The sequence below is a fragment of the Eptesicus fuscus genome, chromosome 13, assembly GCF_027574615.1.
Source record: "Eptesicus fuscus isolate TK198812 chromosome 13, DD_ASM_mEF_20220401, whole genome shotgun sequence".
Lineage (NCBI taxonomy): Eukaryota > Metazoa > Chordata > Mammalia > Chiroptera > Vespertilionidae > Eptesicus > Eptesicus fuscus.
Genome location: NC_072485.1, coordinates 56789424 through 56805208, shown reverse-complemented (window position 1 = coordinate 56805208; position 15785 = coordinate 56789424). Strand labels below are relative to the sequence as shown.

The following is a 15785-nucleotide window of genomic DNA, read 5'->3' as shown; positions in this document are numbered from 1 at the left end:
AATAAGATGGCTAGTCTGTCCATTTCCTGTTCCCATAACCTAGAACACTGTCATTTTAGAACCAGCAGGACTTGCTCCTTCGCTCCTCTCCTGTCTTCACTTATATACCCCTTATCAGTGAGATCTTTCCAGACCCTCAGATAAAATTTCACCCATTTCCCTTCCCTCACTCTATTGCTCTCCATAGTTCCTACCTTCTAGCACACTTTCTATTGTTGATTCCCCTCAACTAAAACATAGTAAGCTCCACTGATAACAAAGTTTTGTCTGTTTTATTCACTGATGTATTGCTGACATCTAGAATAATACCTAATACCTGATGCTTGGATTTCTCAATCTGTTATTTGTTTAATGAGTGAATCAATAAAATAATGAAGGGGTAAATCACTACCAGAGCTATCATATAAGTTGATGCCCAATATGTTAGGAAGCAAGGAAAACTGTGTAAATTATTTCTAGATTTGGCCTACTAACAGGAAGAGATCTTTCCCTGATGGCAATTGCAATGTTCCACATGATATTTTCCCCAATATTTTTATTGTGGTAATAAATAAAATACATTTAACCATCTTAACCATTTCAAGTTCAGTGGTATTACCTACATTCATATTGTTGTGAAACCATTACCAGAACTCTTTTTATCTTGTAAAACTGAAGCAATTAATTAAACAGTAATTCCCCTCCCCACACCTGTGGAAACTACCATTCCACTTTTTGTCTCTATGAATTTAACTACCCTAGGTATCACATGTAAATAGAATCACATAGTATTTGTCTTTTTGTGACTGACTTATATAACTTCGTATAATGTTCTCTGTGGTTCATCCATGTTGTGGCATGTGTCAGAATTCCCTTCCTTTTTAAGGCTGAATAATATTCCATTGCATGTATATACCACACTGATCTGTCAAGGGACACTGGTTCTTCCATATTTTAGCTATTGTAAAATAATAGCCTTTATCAATATGGATATTCAAACACCTCTTCAAGGCTCTGCTTTAAATTATTATGGATATACATCCAGAAGTAAAACTGCTGGATCATGTGACTTTTAATCTATTTTTAACTTTTTGAGGAAATGTCAAACTGTTTTTGCACAACAGCTACACCATTCTACAGTCCCAGCGACAGTGGACAAAGGTTCCAATTTCTCCCCAGCCTTCCCAACACCTCTTGTTTTCTGTTTTATGGCATTTTTGACCCTGAATCTCTTATTTAACTCAACACTTGTGGGGTTTGGTCATCAGGAATAATGCACACACATAAATAAAGCTAATGTAAAAGGTAAAGGAAATAAGATTCCAGGAGAAAAACTAGATTAACACACCTAAGAGTAGAGTCAAGAGGAAATAAGAGGTGAGAGAAGAGATGGAATATATCCTGTTCAGTAGTGGAGTAAATTCAAAACTTCAGGAGCTTTGAGAGGCAAGCATAGTATGTTTGTGCTATTTTATGACTTGTCGGTTCTCTAAATCCTGAAAATAGATAGAGGACTAGGAGCACTGCTCTCTGGACTCCCTCCTGGGCTTAGTTCCAAAGCTGTGAACTACTCCAACTTGTTTAAAAGAAAAAAATGGGGGGGGGGGGGAGCTTTGCTTAAAACCAAGCAAAGCATCACAGGGTATGTCTTTATTCACTTGCCTCCCCCTCATTGTAAACCACTCAGGCTGGGCAGCTGTGACTTAGTCTTTTAGTATCACACACTCTGGCTGAAACAAAAATTGTACCCCCACACTGAAAGGCAGGGATGATGTCTGCCTCCTCCAATCAATGCCATATTTTTAATATAACCACCTGCTTGGGTTTAAAAAAACAATAAATAATCTTGCCCTAACCAGTTTGGCTCAGTGGATAGAGCATCAGCTTGGGAACTGAAGAATCCCGGGTTCAATTCCAGTCAAGGGCACATGCCCAGATTGTAGGCTCAATCCCCAGTGGGGTAAGTATAAGAAGCAGCCGATCAATGATTATCTCTCTTCATTGATGTTTCTCTCTCTCCCTCTCTCTTCCTCTCTGAAATCAATAAAAATATATATTTTTTTAAAATAGCCTCCTTAATGAGAAAATATCCTAAGGTTTTGGATAATCCACAAGATCTCATTTGCAGGGCACCCTGCTTCCATAAGGCTGTGGCATGGCTGCAGAGGATCCCAAATGATAAGACACTGGCACAGAGAGAGCAGTCTCTGGTCCTTGGCCCAAGAAACACACAGGTCAGCATGGAATTGTCCTAATTACCTTTAGGCTTGGAGGCTTCACAGCAGTCATGTAACAGTAGGAGATTCAGGATCTCCCCATGAGACCTCACCTGCACAGGCATCCCACTGGCTTTCTCTCCCCAGAGTCCTACACATCCTACAGGGTAGATTTGGAGGCAGGACCCTTCCTCCTGGACCCATCCCAGTCTCTGCATGCAGTCCCTCCTGACCTGTGTATTCCAACACCAGTAAGTACCAGGGCATCCTTTTTTCTTTGTTTGTTTCAAATATATTTTTACTGATTTCAGAGAGAAAGGGAGAGAGAGAGAGATAGAATCATCAATGATGAGAGAGAATCATTGATTGGCTGCCTCCTGCACACCTCACATTGGGGATTGAGCCCGAAACTCAGTGTGGGGCTTGTGCCCTGACTGGGAATCAAACTGTGATCTCCTGTTCATAGGTTGACACTCAATCACTGAGCCATGCCAGCTGGGCACCAGGGCACTCTTTTATAGCCTAAATTTAGGGGTCATTCTTCTTCCCTCTGACTGTCCTCTGATTTTCTCTCCATTCTCCAACCCTCTCTGATCTACAAAAGCAGTGGTTCTCAACCTTATTGCACATGAGAATCTCTGGACATTTCAACAAAAGCACTGAAGCCAGGTCACAACCCTAGACTGGGAGAAAATCCAAATCTCAAGGGGCAGGTCTCAGGTGTCCACTTTTGTTGTTGCTGCTTGTTCATTTGTGTCCCAATGAATGTAACCTAAGTTGAAGGTTGAAAACATCTGGCCTAAAGATTTAGGATTTTAGAATCCTGCTTTTGGAACTGTCACCTCCCTCCTCTGAAGGGAAAGGAGAGTAACAGAGTCAACTATTTAAAATGAGGAACAAGCCCCAGCCAGGTGGCTGAATTGGTTGGAGTGTTGTTTCATATACCAAAAGGGCACATACTAGGTTTTGAGTTAGATCCCTGGATGGGAGTGTATGGGAGGCAACCGATCTCTCTTTCTCTCTCTCCCACTCTCTCTCTCTCTCTCTCTCTCTCTCTCTCTCTCTCTCTCTCTCTCTCTCTCTCTCTCTCTCTCCCCCCTACTCTTTCTCCCCCCCCCCACCTCCCTCTCTTTCTCTCAAATCAATAAACATATCCTCAGGTGAGGATAAAAAATAAAATCAGGAACAAAGTAAAAGGATGTACCAGCCAAAGAAATCAAAACAAAAGACAAATGTCTCAAATGATCATCAGAGCTTCTAGTTGGGTTTTGAAACATCCAAAGGTACATGTCTTATTTTGACTTTTCTTACCAACATATCAATGTATGTTTTCTGGTCTCCTTAATAAAAAGGATTTTTTGCATTCTAAAGCATTTGTATTTTCCACTAAAGTAAATGTAGTCTACATGCTATGTGTTTGAAAGATAAGGGTATCAGTGGTTCATTTACCACTGTACTCCATCAAAATAGAGACTGCGCTATTTTAGCTCCATCTTAAATGGCTCTGCTCAATGAGAAAGCACCAGGTATCTCATATTTGAATGAGTTCTGTATTTCATCAACCTTAGGAGGAAAGCCTTTTCTAGAGAACTCATCTAAAAATTTTAACAGCTCATTTTTACTACTAAGTCTTTATACTGTTGCCTAACCTCTTTTCATTACAGGTATTTAATCTAAACCATTAAATTAATAGACGATTATATCTAACTCTTTAACTAAGTTTGCTCAGAGCATTTCCAACATATACTTATGTCTAGCTTTCACCCATGCCAATATCAAGAAAATAAAAATCCTTTTAGCAAAGTAATAAAAATCACATGGGGTATTTGTTATCTCACTTGTTCGCTTTATTTCTTACCTTCATGGGCAGTTTTTGGCATAAAAATGAATGCTTACCCATTACTGTCAAGTACCTGTCTCACTGCTGTGTGCTTTTGTCGTAAATCACAAGTATCCTCCTTGAAAGCTGTCCAAGTACCTAATGATAACATCTTATCAAACAGCCTAAACACGAGAGTTTACATGGAGATAAATGCAAGTCGGGGACCAATAAATCAAGTAGGTTGACCATTCCAGAAATCAAAAGGCATAGAGGAGAGATTAGACCTCCCCTCCCCTCTACACACTCAATTTCGGGCACTCCTCTGTTTCCAAATTCATAACAGAGCAAGAGCAACTCAAAGATCTCTTATGGGAGAGAACATTATTTAGACTCACATGCAAATCCCAAGGCCAAAACTTCGCTCAGAGTTTGGGAACAAGTGTTTTAGATTCACCCTTTCAAATGTCGAGGGAAACTTTCCTACCAAAAAGCACAGAGCCTCATATAAAATAAATGGTTATGACAGGGAATCTCCAGTCCCCAGGGGGAATAATTACATTAGAGCATACTTTTTAAAGGCTAGATAATTATCCTCAATGTTGATCTCTCAGAACTTTATTATCCCATGGAATATGATTGTTTTTCCTTTTTTTAAAAAAAAACTTTAAAAATATTTTTTATTGATTTCAGAGAGGATGGGGGAGAGAGAAACATCAATGATGAGAGAGAATCATTGATCGGCTGCTTCTTGCATGCCCCATACTGGTGATCAAACTCACAACCCGGGCATGTGCCCTGATGGGAATCAAACCTTGACCTCCTGACCCAACACTCAACCAATAGGCCACACCAGCTGGGCTGTTTTCTTTTTAACTAGGAAAAAGCTCAAGTTGCTTATCTGTTCAACACATTGCCTTTTTCCTCCAGCATCTTGCCTGGCACTCACTATCTCAGGTGGGGTTTTTCTGAAAGGGCTTCAGTCAGTGCACAGAGTTCGGAAATGCTATTTTGGAATTCTTTCTGTCAAGGACCCACAACTACAGGGGTTAGACTTTGAAAAGAGATTGATTTGGTAAGCATTAGAACAGTTTTGATGGTGAATGAACATTTGAGTTTTCTCATTTGAAGAAATTGCGTCATGAACCTTGAACTCTCTGAATACCAAGATCATTTCCCACTCATCTCAGTGGTCATATTTCCTAATTCTCATAAGTGTACATTGGATACAAGAGTAAAATGATGAATGAGTAGGTGAGTGAATGAATGCATGAATTAATTATTCAATAAATCAATTATCACCAAAGCTGATGTACCTTCTTTAATTCTAGGCTCAATAATTTGGGGACAAATAGAATTTTCAACCTGACTACTGACTTCAAAAAAGTTAGTGTCAGGCTAAATGACATACTAAAAAAATGGGAAAGAATGATCTTGACATACTTGGAAAACCAACTAAATGGTGACAGCAGATACTAATTGATCTGGGACAGAGAAGAGAATGATCTTTGGAAATAAGAAATGTCAATAATAAGAAATGCTGTGTCAGGAACTCAGGGTGAACAAAGAGTGCCTTCGGGCTTGTCAATTTCTCCCAGTAAATTGTCTTCTGAAAATGAAACACTGAAAAGACACAGCAGCAGACATCTATTATACACCTCATTTATTACACAGGCAAATAATCACTTAGCGGAAGAAGTCTTCTTTGCCGATAAAGAAATGACAGAGATTAGAGGCAGGGGCCTACTCTACTATAGAAAATAAAGAGCACAATTGGCCAAACAGACTTATTTTCCAGACCCCAGGATAAATGTCAGAGTTCTAGCTTACCATGAAAGTGTCTAAGGGAGATTCTTGAATCTGATCTAGAAAATAAATAACTGCAGGGAGAATGCTTGTCTTCTAGGTCTCCTCATTCCCATCTATATTCCCAACTGTAAAGTCCTAACATCCTCCAGGCACCGCATGCTCATGTGCCTTGGGAAACTCCATCAGCTCCTCTTGGCTTGTAAAACACAGTCCAAACACTCCATTCTGGCAACCAAGCAATTTTTTCTTTGTTTACCATTTTAATGAATTTATTGGGGTGACATTGGCTAATAAAATGATATAGATTTCAGATATACCATTCTATCATATATCATCTATATTGTGTGCTCACCACCCCAACTAAGCACGTTTCCTTAATGCATTTGGCTTGTACTTCCATCATAGAACTTAGTCCAATGTACTTAATATCATAATTATTTTTGAGATGAATTTCCCCATCACATTCTGAACTTCTGTTGAAAAAAAAAAAAGATTATTTTAATCAACAGCTCCTCAGGTCAAAGGAAACAAAATTTGTTGAGAAAATATTCGGTGTCAGTCACTTTGTATTCCTTAGCTCCATTTACCCAATGTTTCTGGTTCTCTATCCTTCTAGGCCCAAGGTAGCACTGCATTTTCTCATCGCCTTGTAGTTGGTTGGGGACTGGGGACTTGCTAGTCAATGAGTTATGGGTAGAAGGAATATATATCATTCCCTGGTAAGAACATTCAATGGCTGACTCATGACCCTCCAGGCTCTTTTTTCCCTGCCTTGGTGGCCATCAATGTTCACAATACTGATAACTTCAGCATTTAGTAGCCCAAAATAATAATGATGAGCATCAGCATCCCTCCTATTGACCAATGACAGGCATAATGCATGACCTAGAAATAAAATCTTGTTCTTTTAAGTCCCTCATATTTGGGGTTGTTTGTTTCTGGTTGTTTGTTTCAGAACATCCTATCCTGACTGATAAGTGCCATGGGAAATATTTTCATGTGTATAATTTTATTTTTACAATAACCTATAGGCATAGCACATATAAACAGTATTTGATAAACAAAATTTAGAGAAAAAAATATTAAGCCCAAGGTCAAGTGTTTTTATTCATTCCTTCACTTAATAAATATTATTGAGCACTGCTCTGTGCCAGATTATGTTCTGAGTAGCCAAGATAGAGTAATGAATAAAAGAGAAAAGACCCCTGCTCCCAGAGCTTACATCCTCAAAGAAAGAGACAATTTTTTGAAAGATCATATATAAATAATAAAATTTCAGATAGTAATAAGTACTGTCCAGAAAATTAAAATCAGGTGATAAGACAGAAAAATGGGTGGTTAATTATATTAATCAGAGAAAGCTTCTCTGAGCTGATCATTTTTAGGCTGATATATGAATGACAAGAAAATCAGATATCAAGAGGGAAAATCTTTTAAGAAGGAGCAAAAGCTCATGCAAAGTCCTGGGGCAGAACAAATTTGTTGAATGGGGGAAAAGTCAAAAGTCAGGGTAGCCACCCCATAATGGACAAGGATGGAAATGGTACAAGATAAAGTCAGAGAGGTAGAAAGAAGAAAAGCCATATAGGTTTTTATATCAAAATAAGCAGAATGAATTTAATTTCTGTGCAATGGGACACTACCTGAGAGTTTTAAGTGGATTTGTATAACTTCTGCTTTAAAAGTTTTCTCTAACTGCTATGTGAAGAGAGTTACAGTGGAGGAAAACTGGGCAGAAAGTGCAGGATGGTGGCCACTGCAGCTGCTCAGAAGGTTGGTGGTACAGGATATGGACCGAAGTGGGCTGACTTAGGACAGGGGATGAAGAGTAGAGTCAACAAGACTGGTGCGTGGTCTGACCGTGGAGGAGCAAGAGGACAAAAGGAATCAAGTATAACGCCTAGCTCAGTGGTCGGCAAACTGCGGCTTGTGAGCCACATGCGGCTCTTTGGCCCCTTGAGTTTTTAGCAAGGGCCAGCTTAGGAGTATCCTAATTAAGTTAATAACAATGTACCTACCTATATAGTTTAAGTTTTAAAAATTTGGCTCTCAAAAGTAATTTCAATCGTTGTACTGTTGATATTTGGCTCTGTTGACTAATGAGTTTGCCGACCACTGGCCTAGCTGTTTGGCTCAAAAATTGGGTAGATGGTGCTTTTATTCATTGAGATGGAGAAAAGTAGAAGAGGAGTAGATTTGCAGATGTGGAAGAAAAAAATCAAGAGTTTTGTCTGATACATGTTTAACATAAACTGCCTATGAAATAGCTATGTGTAGATGTCAAGTTGAATCTATGATTCAGAAGCTCAGCAGAAAGATTAAAACTGGATAGAAATTTAAGTGTTATTGACAAAAGTGCTGAAAGTCCTAGGATAGAATGAAGGCATCTAAAAAGAAAATAGGAAGATGAACAATCCAATTAGAAAATGAGCAAAGGACCTAAATAGACACTTCTCCAAAGTGAACATACAGAAGGCCAAGAGACATATGAAAAAATACTCAAAGTCACTAATCATCTGAGAGATGCAAATTAAAATGACAATGAGGTATCACCTCATACCTGTCAGAATGGCTATCATCAACAAATGACAAGTGCCAGTGAGGATGTGGAGAAAAGGTAACCCTAGTACACTGCTGGTGGGAACGCAGACTGGTGCAGCCACTGTGGAAATGCAAGTCTCCACTGTGAAGTTCCTCAAAAAATTAAATATGAAACTGCCATTTGACCCAGTGACTCCACATCTAGGAATATATCCTAAGAAATCAGAAAGAATATATGCAGCCCTATGTTCATAGCAGCACAATTTACAATAACTAAGATTTGGAAACAGCCCAAGTGCCCATCAGCAGATGAGTGGATAAAAAAGCTGTGGTACAGCCTGGCCAGAGTGGCTCAGTGGTTGAACATCCACCTATGAACAAGGGGGTCTTGGTTAGATTCCCTACCAGGGCATATGCCTGGGTTGTGGGCTGGATCCCAGGTGTGGGGCATGCCGGAGGTAGCTAATTGATGATCCTCTCCCTCATCTCTATTTCTGTCTCTCCCTCCCTCTTCCTTCCTCTCTGAAATCAATAAAAATACAAATTTTTAAAAGCTGTGGTACATTTACACAATGAAATACTGCACAACTATAAAACGGAAGGAACTCTTACCATTTGCAATAGCATGGATGTTAAGCGAAATAAGCCAGTCAGAGAAAGATAAGTATCAGATGATCTCATTCATATGCAGAATGTAATGAATGAAATAAACTGATGACCAAAATATATCCAGAGATATAGAAGCATGGCACAGACTGATGAATTTTAGGGGGAAGGTGGGGGGCGGATATTAACCGGGGAACTTATATAAATATATACTAGTACACAGCCCATGGACACAGACAATAGTATGGTGAAGGCCTGGGAGGGGCAGGTGTGGGGTGGAGGGGGTCAATGGGGAAAAATACAAAACAAAGGGGACATCTGTAATGCTTTCAACAATAAAGATAAATTTTAAAAAATAATATATAAGTGAACAGAGAATGAGTCCATGACAGAGCTTTATGGCATTCTAACCTTTAAAATGTCAACAGAGGGGGGAAGAATTGCTAAGGATACTGGGCAGGAGTGACCAGTGAGATAGGAGGAAACTCAGGAGAAACGATGTCTCAAAAGTCAAGAAAGTGATGTGTTTAAAAGAGGAAGGTGTGATCAGCTCTTCTAAATGCTGCTGAGAGACCACAAAAGACTTGGAAAAATGGAGTTCCTGGTGACCTTGATAGATGATGACCTTGACAAATGTAGTCTCCGTGGAGTGGTGATATGGTACCCTTAAAAGAGAGGGTTGCGGAGGGTATGAGTGGAGTAAATGTCAAGGAGGACAATAACCACAAACAAATTAAGAAGTTTTGCTGTGAATAGAAGCAGAAAATGGGCAGTGAGTAGGAAGGAATCTGGGATCTAAAGAAGTTTTTTGTTTTGTTTTTTAAGAAAAAGATCTTACTCCCAAGTCTATGACTTATGAAGTCCAAAGCCCTCATCCAGGTCTCTGAGGTTCCTGGCAGAAGGATGTGGTGAGAGCAATGCATGTGTGTATATGTATATATTGGGGGGCAGGGGAGGGAATAGGAATGGTTACTTTATAATGGTTACCTCTGCCTCTGAGGTCTCAACAGCCTATACACATGTATACCATTTCTGTTGCCCACCACATTAACCTGAATTCTACTGAGGGAGGATCTTACCTAGTACTCAGGCTGAGGAGACATTGCTGGAGGTTTGAGGGTCATGAGGAAGACTTGCATTGCATACTACATAGCAAAACAATGCAAAGACCTCATTACACATTCCTACCCTTAAAAGTCCTTGCCGTTTTTCTTCCACTTGGCAGTCTTCACTGTCCCTCCATCCTCCAGAGAACCCAGCCTTCTGTTTCTTCTCCACCCTCTTGCTTTTTTCTCTTGTATTCAAACTGTTCTGTTCCCTCTCAGACAAAATATACACATACAAACAAAACAAAAAAAAGTGCATGCATGCATATGCGTGTGTAGATACTTTCCTCCAGAGTGGCCTGGTCTTTTTGAAGGTGGGGGGACAGGTATGCTTGGATCCCCACACCCTGGCCTTTTACTCCAGACAGTACAGTTTCCTCTCCAAAAGTAATTCTGGAGCTAGTTCCTAAAATAATCCATTTTCCATCTGGTGCTCTATCAGCCACCAGACAGAGCACCTGTCCTAGTAGGCATGCAAAAAGCAGCAGCTCCCGCCTTCCTTCCTCAGAGAGAAAACAAGGGCAAAGCTGGAATTCTGATGTAATTTCCACAGGGCTTTCCACACAGCAGGGCCTGGGTTAAGGTTTCTTGAGTTATAGGATATGGTGCCACTGCCTTGGGAGGATATGCACAGATTCCTTTAGTCTTAAGGTTAAAATAAGTGAAGAGATTGATTTACTATTAAAAACAGAAAATCATCATTGATTTACTATTAAAAACAGTCATCTATAACATCACAGATTTGTAGATTGTGTTTGTTTACAGGTCCAAAAGATTTTTGCCCCCTTAAAATGTTTAGATCTCAGCATGTTGTGCTTATATAGTCTCTCTCTCTCTCTCTCTCTCTCTCTCTCTCTCTCTCTCTCTTAACTCTAGAAACTTTTGTTATATTATATAAAAGAGAGATAAATGAGATTTGACCTTCTGTGGCCATTAGATACCTCCATTAATATGAGCTCACCAGCCTCTTAAAGAACAGTAACTTATAAATATACAACAATCCATGACAAAGGTATTTGGACATACAAATATTGCTTCCCTAACTTTAAAAAAAAATATATATATATATATATATATATATATATATATATATATATATTTTTTACTGATTTCAGAGAAGAAGGGAGAGGGAGAGAGAGAGAAACATCAATGCTGAAAGAGAATGATTGATCAGCTGCCTCCTGCACACCCCCTATTGGGGATCAAGCCCACAACCTGGGTATGTGCCCTGACAGGGAAACCAATCATGCCTTCCTGGTTCATAGGTCAACTGAACCAGTGGCATGGCTGCTTCCCTAACTTGTGCAACTTTTTATTCTTCCCAAAAGGTCACTCGGAATAAAATATATGAAGAAAGGAGTGGCATTCCATTCTCAGTGAAGAATCCAGCTTTTATATGCCAATGTTTTCAGGATTAAGAGAAAGATGCAAGAATCAGAAAAAGGTACAACATGACTAAAATCTTGTGTTCACAGGGCCCTTTTCTTATAGGTTTCAGACTGCCCATTTAAAGACATTTGACCAAGAAAAGAAAGCCGCAAATTCTTCTACCACCCTTAACCAATTTACCGTTCATGATTCCATATACTAGTAGGTGATTGGAAGTACTAGTATATTGGGATCTAAACCAAGTGCCCCACAAAGCCAGCATTACTGTCACAAAGGCACCAACACAGTCCCTGGATTCCCATTTTAGTACTGATCGCCCAGTGATCCTGGGAAAAGAGGGAGGGAACTGTGAGTTATCAATCAAAAGTCTTGATTAGATCCCATATGCCCAAACCCTGCCCACCAGGTACTCCTACTTTTCCTTTCAATTTAATCCTAGTCTTTCCCAATGGGGAAACAAAGTTCATTTTCTTAGATGCAAAAACATTTCATTATGATGGAAGGAGAATAGTTTGATACATTTTAGAACTAATGTCTCTAAGTCCCTCAGTGTTACTACAGGCAACTGGGACTTCAACTTCAAATTATGCACCCATGCACACATGCTCACACCCACAGGCAGAAATGCAGGGAGTGGAATTAAATTTTGCAGATAAAATTTCTTTATCACTTTTTTTTTCCCTCAAAATGTTAGGGTAAATAATGCAAGAGAAAGACAATTTAGGCAAAAATAGTACTTAGTACACTTGATGTTAAATGGAACAACACAGATTTGGTGCAGAGAGGGTTGAATCAGCTTCCTACTGCTCACCAGTACAAGAGAAGTCATCCACACGAATGTATCCCGGGACACAGTCACAGCGATATAACCCGGGCAGGTTGACACACACGGTATTGGCATGACAGTAATGCATCTTAGCTGCACACTCATCAATATCTGAAAGAGAAAAAAAAAGAAGCAATATTCTGGTTAGTCGAATTATTAAACCAGAGTGGAATCATCTTCCAATGGAATTAGAAGATGTGAATGCTCATTGAAACCAAGAGAAAAAAGCAAGATGCATTAAACACAGAAGTTTAAGGCAAATTCAGCTGGAGCATTAGATCCAATCTTGAGCAAAAAGTATTTCACAAAAGATGCAAGGTGCCACACAACAGTTAAAAGCCCAAGAAATATAAAGACTAAATGTACTATTATTCATCTCTCACCATCAAGAGAGCTTGATTTAATGTCCAAAATCAAATAGTTCTGTGTCCAGTGAGTTGATACTAATTAATATTTATTAGGTATCTACTGCACATGGTATAGCTGTTATCAGCAAGATCAGGGGCATATATCCCCTCCCGCTTGTGTGTCTTACTAAGACATGCTTTAATCCATCTGCTACAAAATGATGGTACAGCCACTTTCTTCCATGTTGCACTGTGAATACAGATAGCAACTGTTGTCTCATGCAAATTAATGTCTTTCATCTCTTGACTTGGAGATCTATCCCATGTGATAGAATAATGGTCTGATTCAACAACAAAAAAAAAACCCTTTTTTTCTTTATAATGGAGGTCAGAGCATCACCTTCTTTCTCATAAAACTCCACGATAAAAATTAAAATACCCTACAAACATAAATATAGAGTTTAGTTTTTTTCGGAGGTTGTGTTCAAAAATGACTTCATGTTCATTTTACTCATACTGCTTCTGTGTGATGGCCGGAGAGAGGGAAAAATATAAACCCAGCATGAGAACCCAAGATAGAAAATGGAGTTCTAGCTCTGGTTCTGTTAGTTACTAGCCTGTGACTTGCACTTAACCACTGTGAGTCCCAGAATCCTCATCAGCTTGCCACATGGGTCAGTTAGGAAACTACTGCTTTATGTCTTTATATACATTATCTAATTTAATCCACATATAATTCCATGAGTGAAGTATAACATTACTCCCATTTTAAAATCTATTTACTTTAAGAATAAAAGTACGTATTCTTTTCAATGCTAAAGATCTGTCAGCCTATAAATATTGTGGGGCAATTGAGGCCTGGGAGAATCAGACAGACTTCTCTAACTATGATATAAGAACAAAACAGCAGAAATTAGTTAAATGATTCATGCAATGAACAAAGTGTTCTATCTGTACAATACCATGTACTTCCACTAGTGATCCAGGACAATGCATAATAAAAACAAATGAACAACAGGAATATAAAAACTGTACAAGATAACATCAAGCAAGGGTGCGGAGGGAACTTCCCCAGATATTTGAGATAGGATAGTAACTGCAGAGGAGCATGAGATGGAAGTCAGATCTTTTTGGCAGTCAGGGCATTTGAATTCTTTAACAAGTTGGCTCCTGACATTCCTTAAACATTTTGCTTCACAGTTGAGTGAATATCATGAAAGTCAAGAAGAAAAGTGTCGGGAAAGATATAATGATCACTTGTGTCACTTGCTGCTATGAAGTTGAATAAAATAAAGGGAGAACTAACCATTGGCTTTGGCAAGCAGTTCACTGCTAATCTTGACCTAATAAGAGTAGTTTGGGGAAAGGAATGGAGCAAAGCTTGACTGGAGTCAATTAAAGAGAAAATGGAATATGAGGGAGCAGAGACAGAAAAACAAGGCAAACCTTTTGAGATATTTTCCCATAAAGAAAAGTTGAGTAGAAGCTGTAGGGAGATTTGGAGATGAGAGAGAGTCTTGTTCAAAGATGGAAAAGATCACAGCATGAGTGTATGTATGCTGTTTGAAATTATTCCATACGAGTGAAGAAAAATGGTGATATAGGAGAGAAAGATCATTGCAGGAGTCAAGTCCTGGACAAGGCAAGAGGAGTTGATCTCCAGTGCAAAAATGGAGCAAGTCATCTTTGCAAGTTTGAAGGCAAGTACTAAGGGAAGAGGCATATTTGGTGGGGGGAGTGAAGTGGTTCTTCTTTGCTTGTTTTAATTTTCTCAATAAAATGAGAAGAGGGAGTGACATCTGAGAATTAGGAGAAGGAGAGGAGGTACTGGATGTTTAAGGAAAATGGAGAAGGTATTAAAGAGTCATATCGGGATGAGGAAAAGAGAATTTACTAGGGTGTGTAATAGAATGGCTAAGGAGCTACTTGTGATTTTTGGTCATAAATGTTAAGTGAGAGCATTCAGCATGATTACATGTTTTTCACCAGTCTCATTCAGATAGTTAGGACAAGTGCAGGGCAATTGGAAAGTTATAACCAGAGATAAGGTTTTAGGCAAGTATGATGAGTAAAAAGAGATACAAGGGAATTGAGTGTGTAAGAAAAGAGGTGATGAGAATGAGGTGCGAGGAACCTCAGCTATTAAGGGGGGAAGTGAAGACATGAAGAAGGAAGATAGTTGAAATGGACTGGACTACAACACGTAGTGGACTCTGTGTTGTCTGCCTAACTATCTCCTCAGAACTAAAGAACAGTCTCCTAATGATCTTCAGCTGTTAGCCTTTCAGAAAAGTAGTCCTTGGTTGAAGAGATATAGCTCACCCCCAGTCACACTCCCATCCTGAGGGTAACCTACAATTAAGACTGGTTCTCCTTTATCTCAAGGATGAATAATTCTAAAGGACTGCCTTAGGTTCAGAGTACTCAATGGATTGAGCTAACTCACCCCTCTACCCTTCCCATCTCCTTTCTCTCACAGGTGTGCATCCCTATAGCACTCCCTGATAAACTTCCTTGTATGTCACCCTCCATTTCATGGGATGCTTCCTGGGGAACCAAATATCTGCAGGAATCCTGATGGAGGCAAGAAATTATCACAGTGAGGGTACTAGAGTGTGTGGGCTGGAAAACTGGGAAATGGAACCACAGAGTAGCATGCTTGGCATTAAGATTTTGTAGGAAATTTAGTTATTGTTGATTACAAGGTCTTTCACATGACTTTGAAGCCTGGAAGAATACATCCCTATGAGCGTTGGGGAACACCAAGAGAAGTCAGGTACTGAAGGGGGTTGCTGGCATTAATGTTATTCATCAAATACCAGTTTTCCTCCTTCTGGGTACATAATGCAACAGTACTGGCCCCTCCTTTTCAAAGTTAAGCCTGGCTCTATGACTGAGCATGAACATTAATTAGCCCTCTACTAAGCCCCATAGAAGAGTGATGAACAAAACGCCATCATGGACCTCACAGCCTGGAAAAGCACTGAGCAAAACTTGCTAAGTTCTATTGAGAAGTTAAGACTTTTCACCAGGGGGATTTGACCTACTCTTTTTAGGGTCAGAGAAGGATTCTCAATGGAAATGATGCTCCATTTGACACCTCAAATGGAAGTGAAAGAGGAGAGGAATAACATACCCTACAGAGAA

At 39.4% G+C, this 15785-nt stretch overlaps 1 protein-coding gene across 3 annotated transcripts in view; it reads right to left on the bottom strand.

Annotated features, from left to right (window-relative positions):
- Nucleotides 1-15785, bottom strand: part of NELL1 (neural EGFL like 1) — a 689563-nt gene that overhangs the window by 335494 nt on the left and 338284 nt on the right. For all 3 annotated transcript variants that reach the window (XM_008148966.3, XM_008148967.3, XM_054725521.1), the window contains one exon: nt 12277-12402. In XM_008148966.3, coding sequence (XP_008147188.2) covers nt 12277-12402 — 126 coding nt within the window. The remainder of the gene's footprint in view (nt 1-12276; nt 12403-15785) is intronic.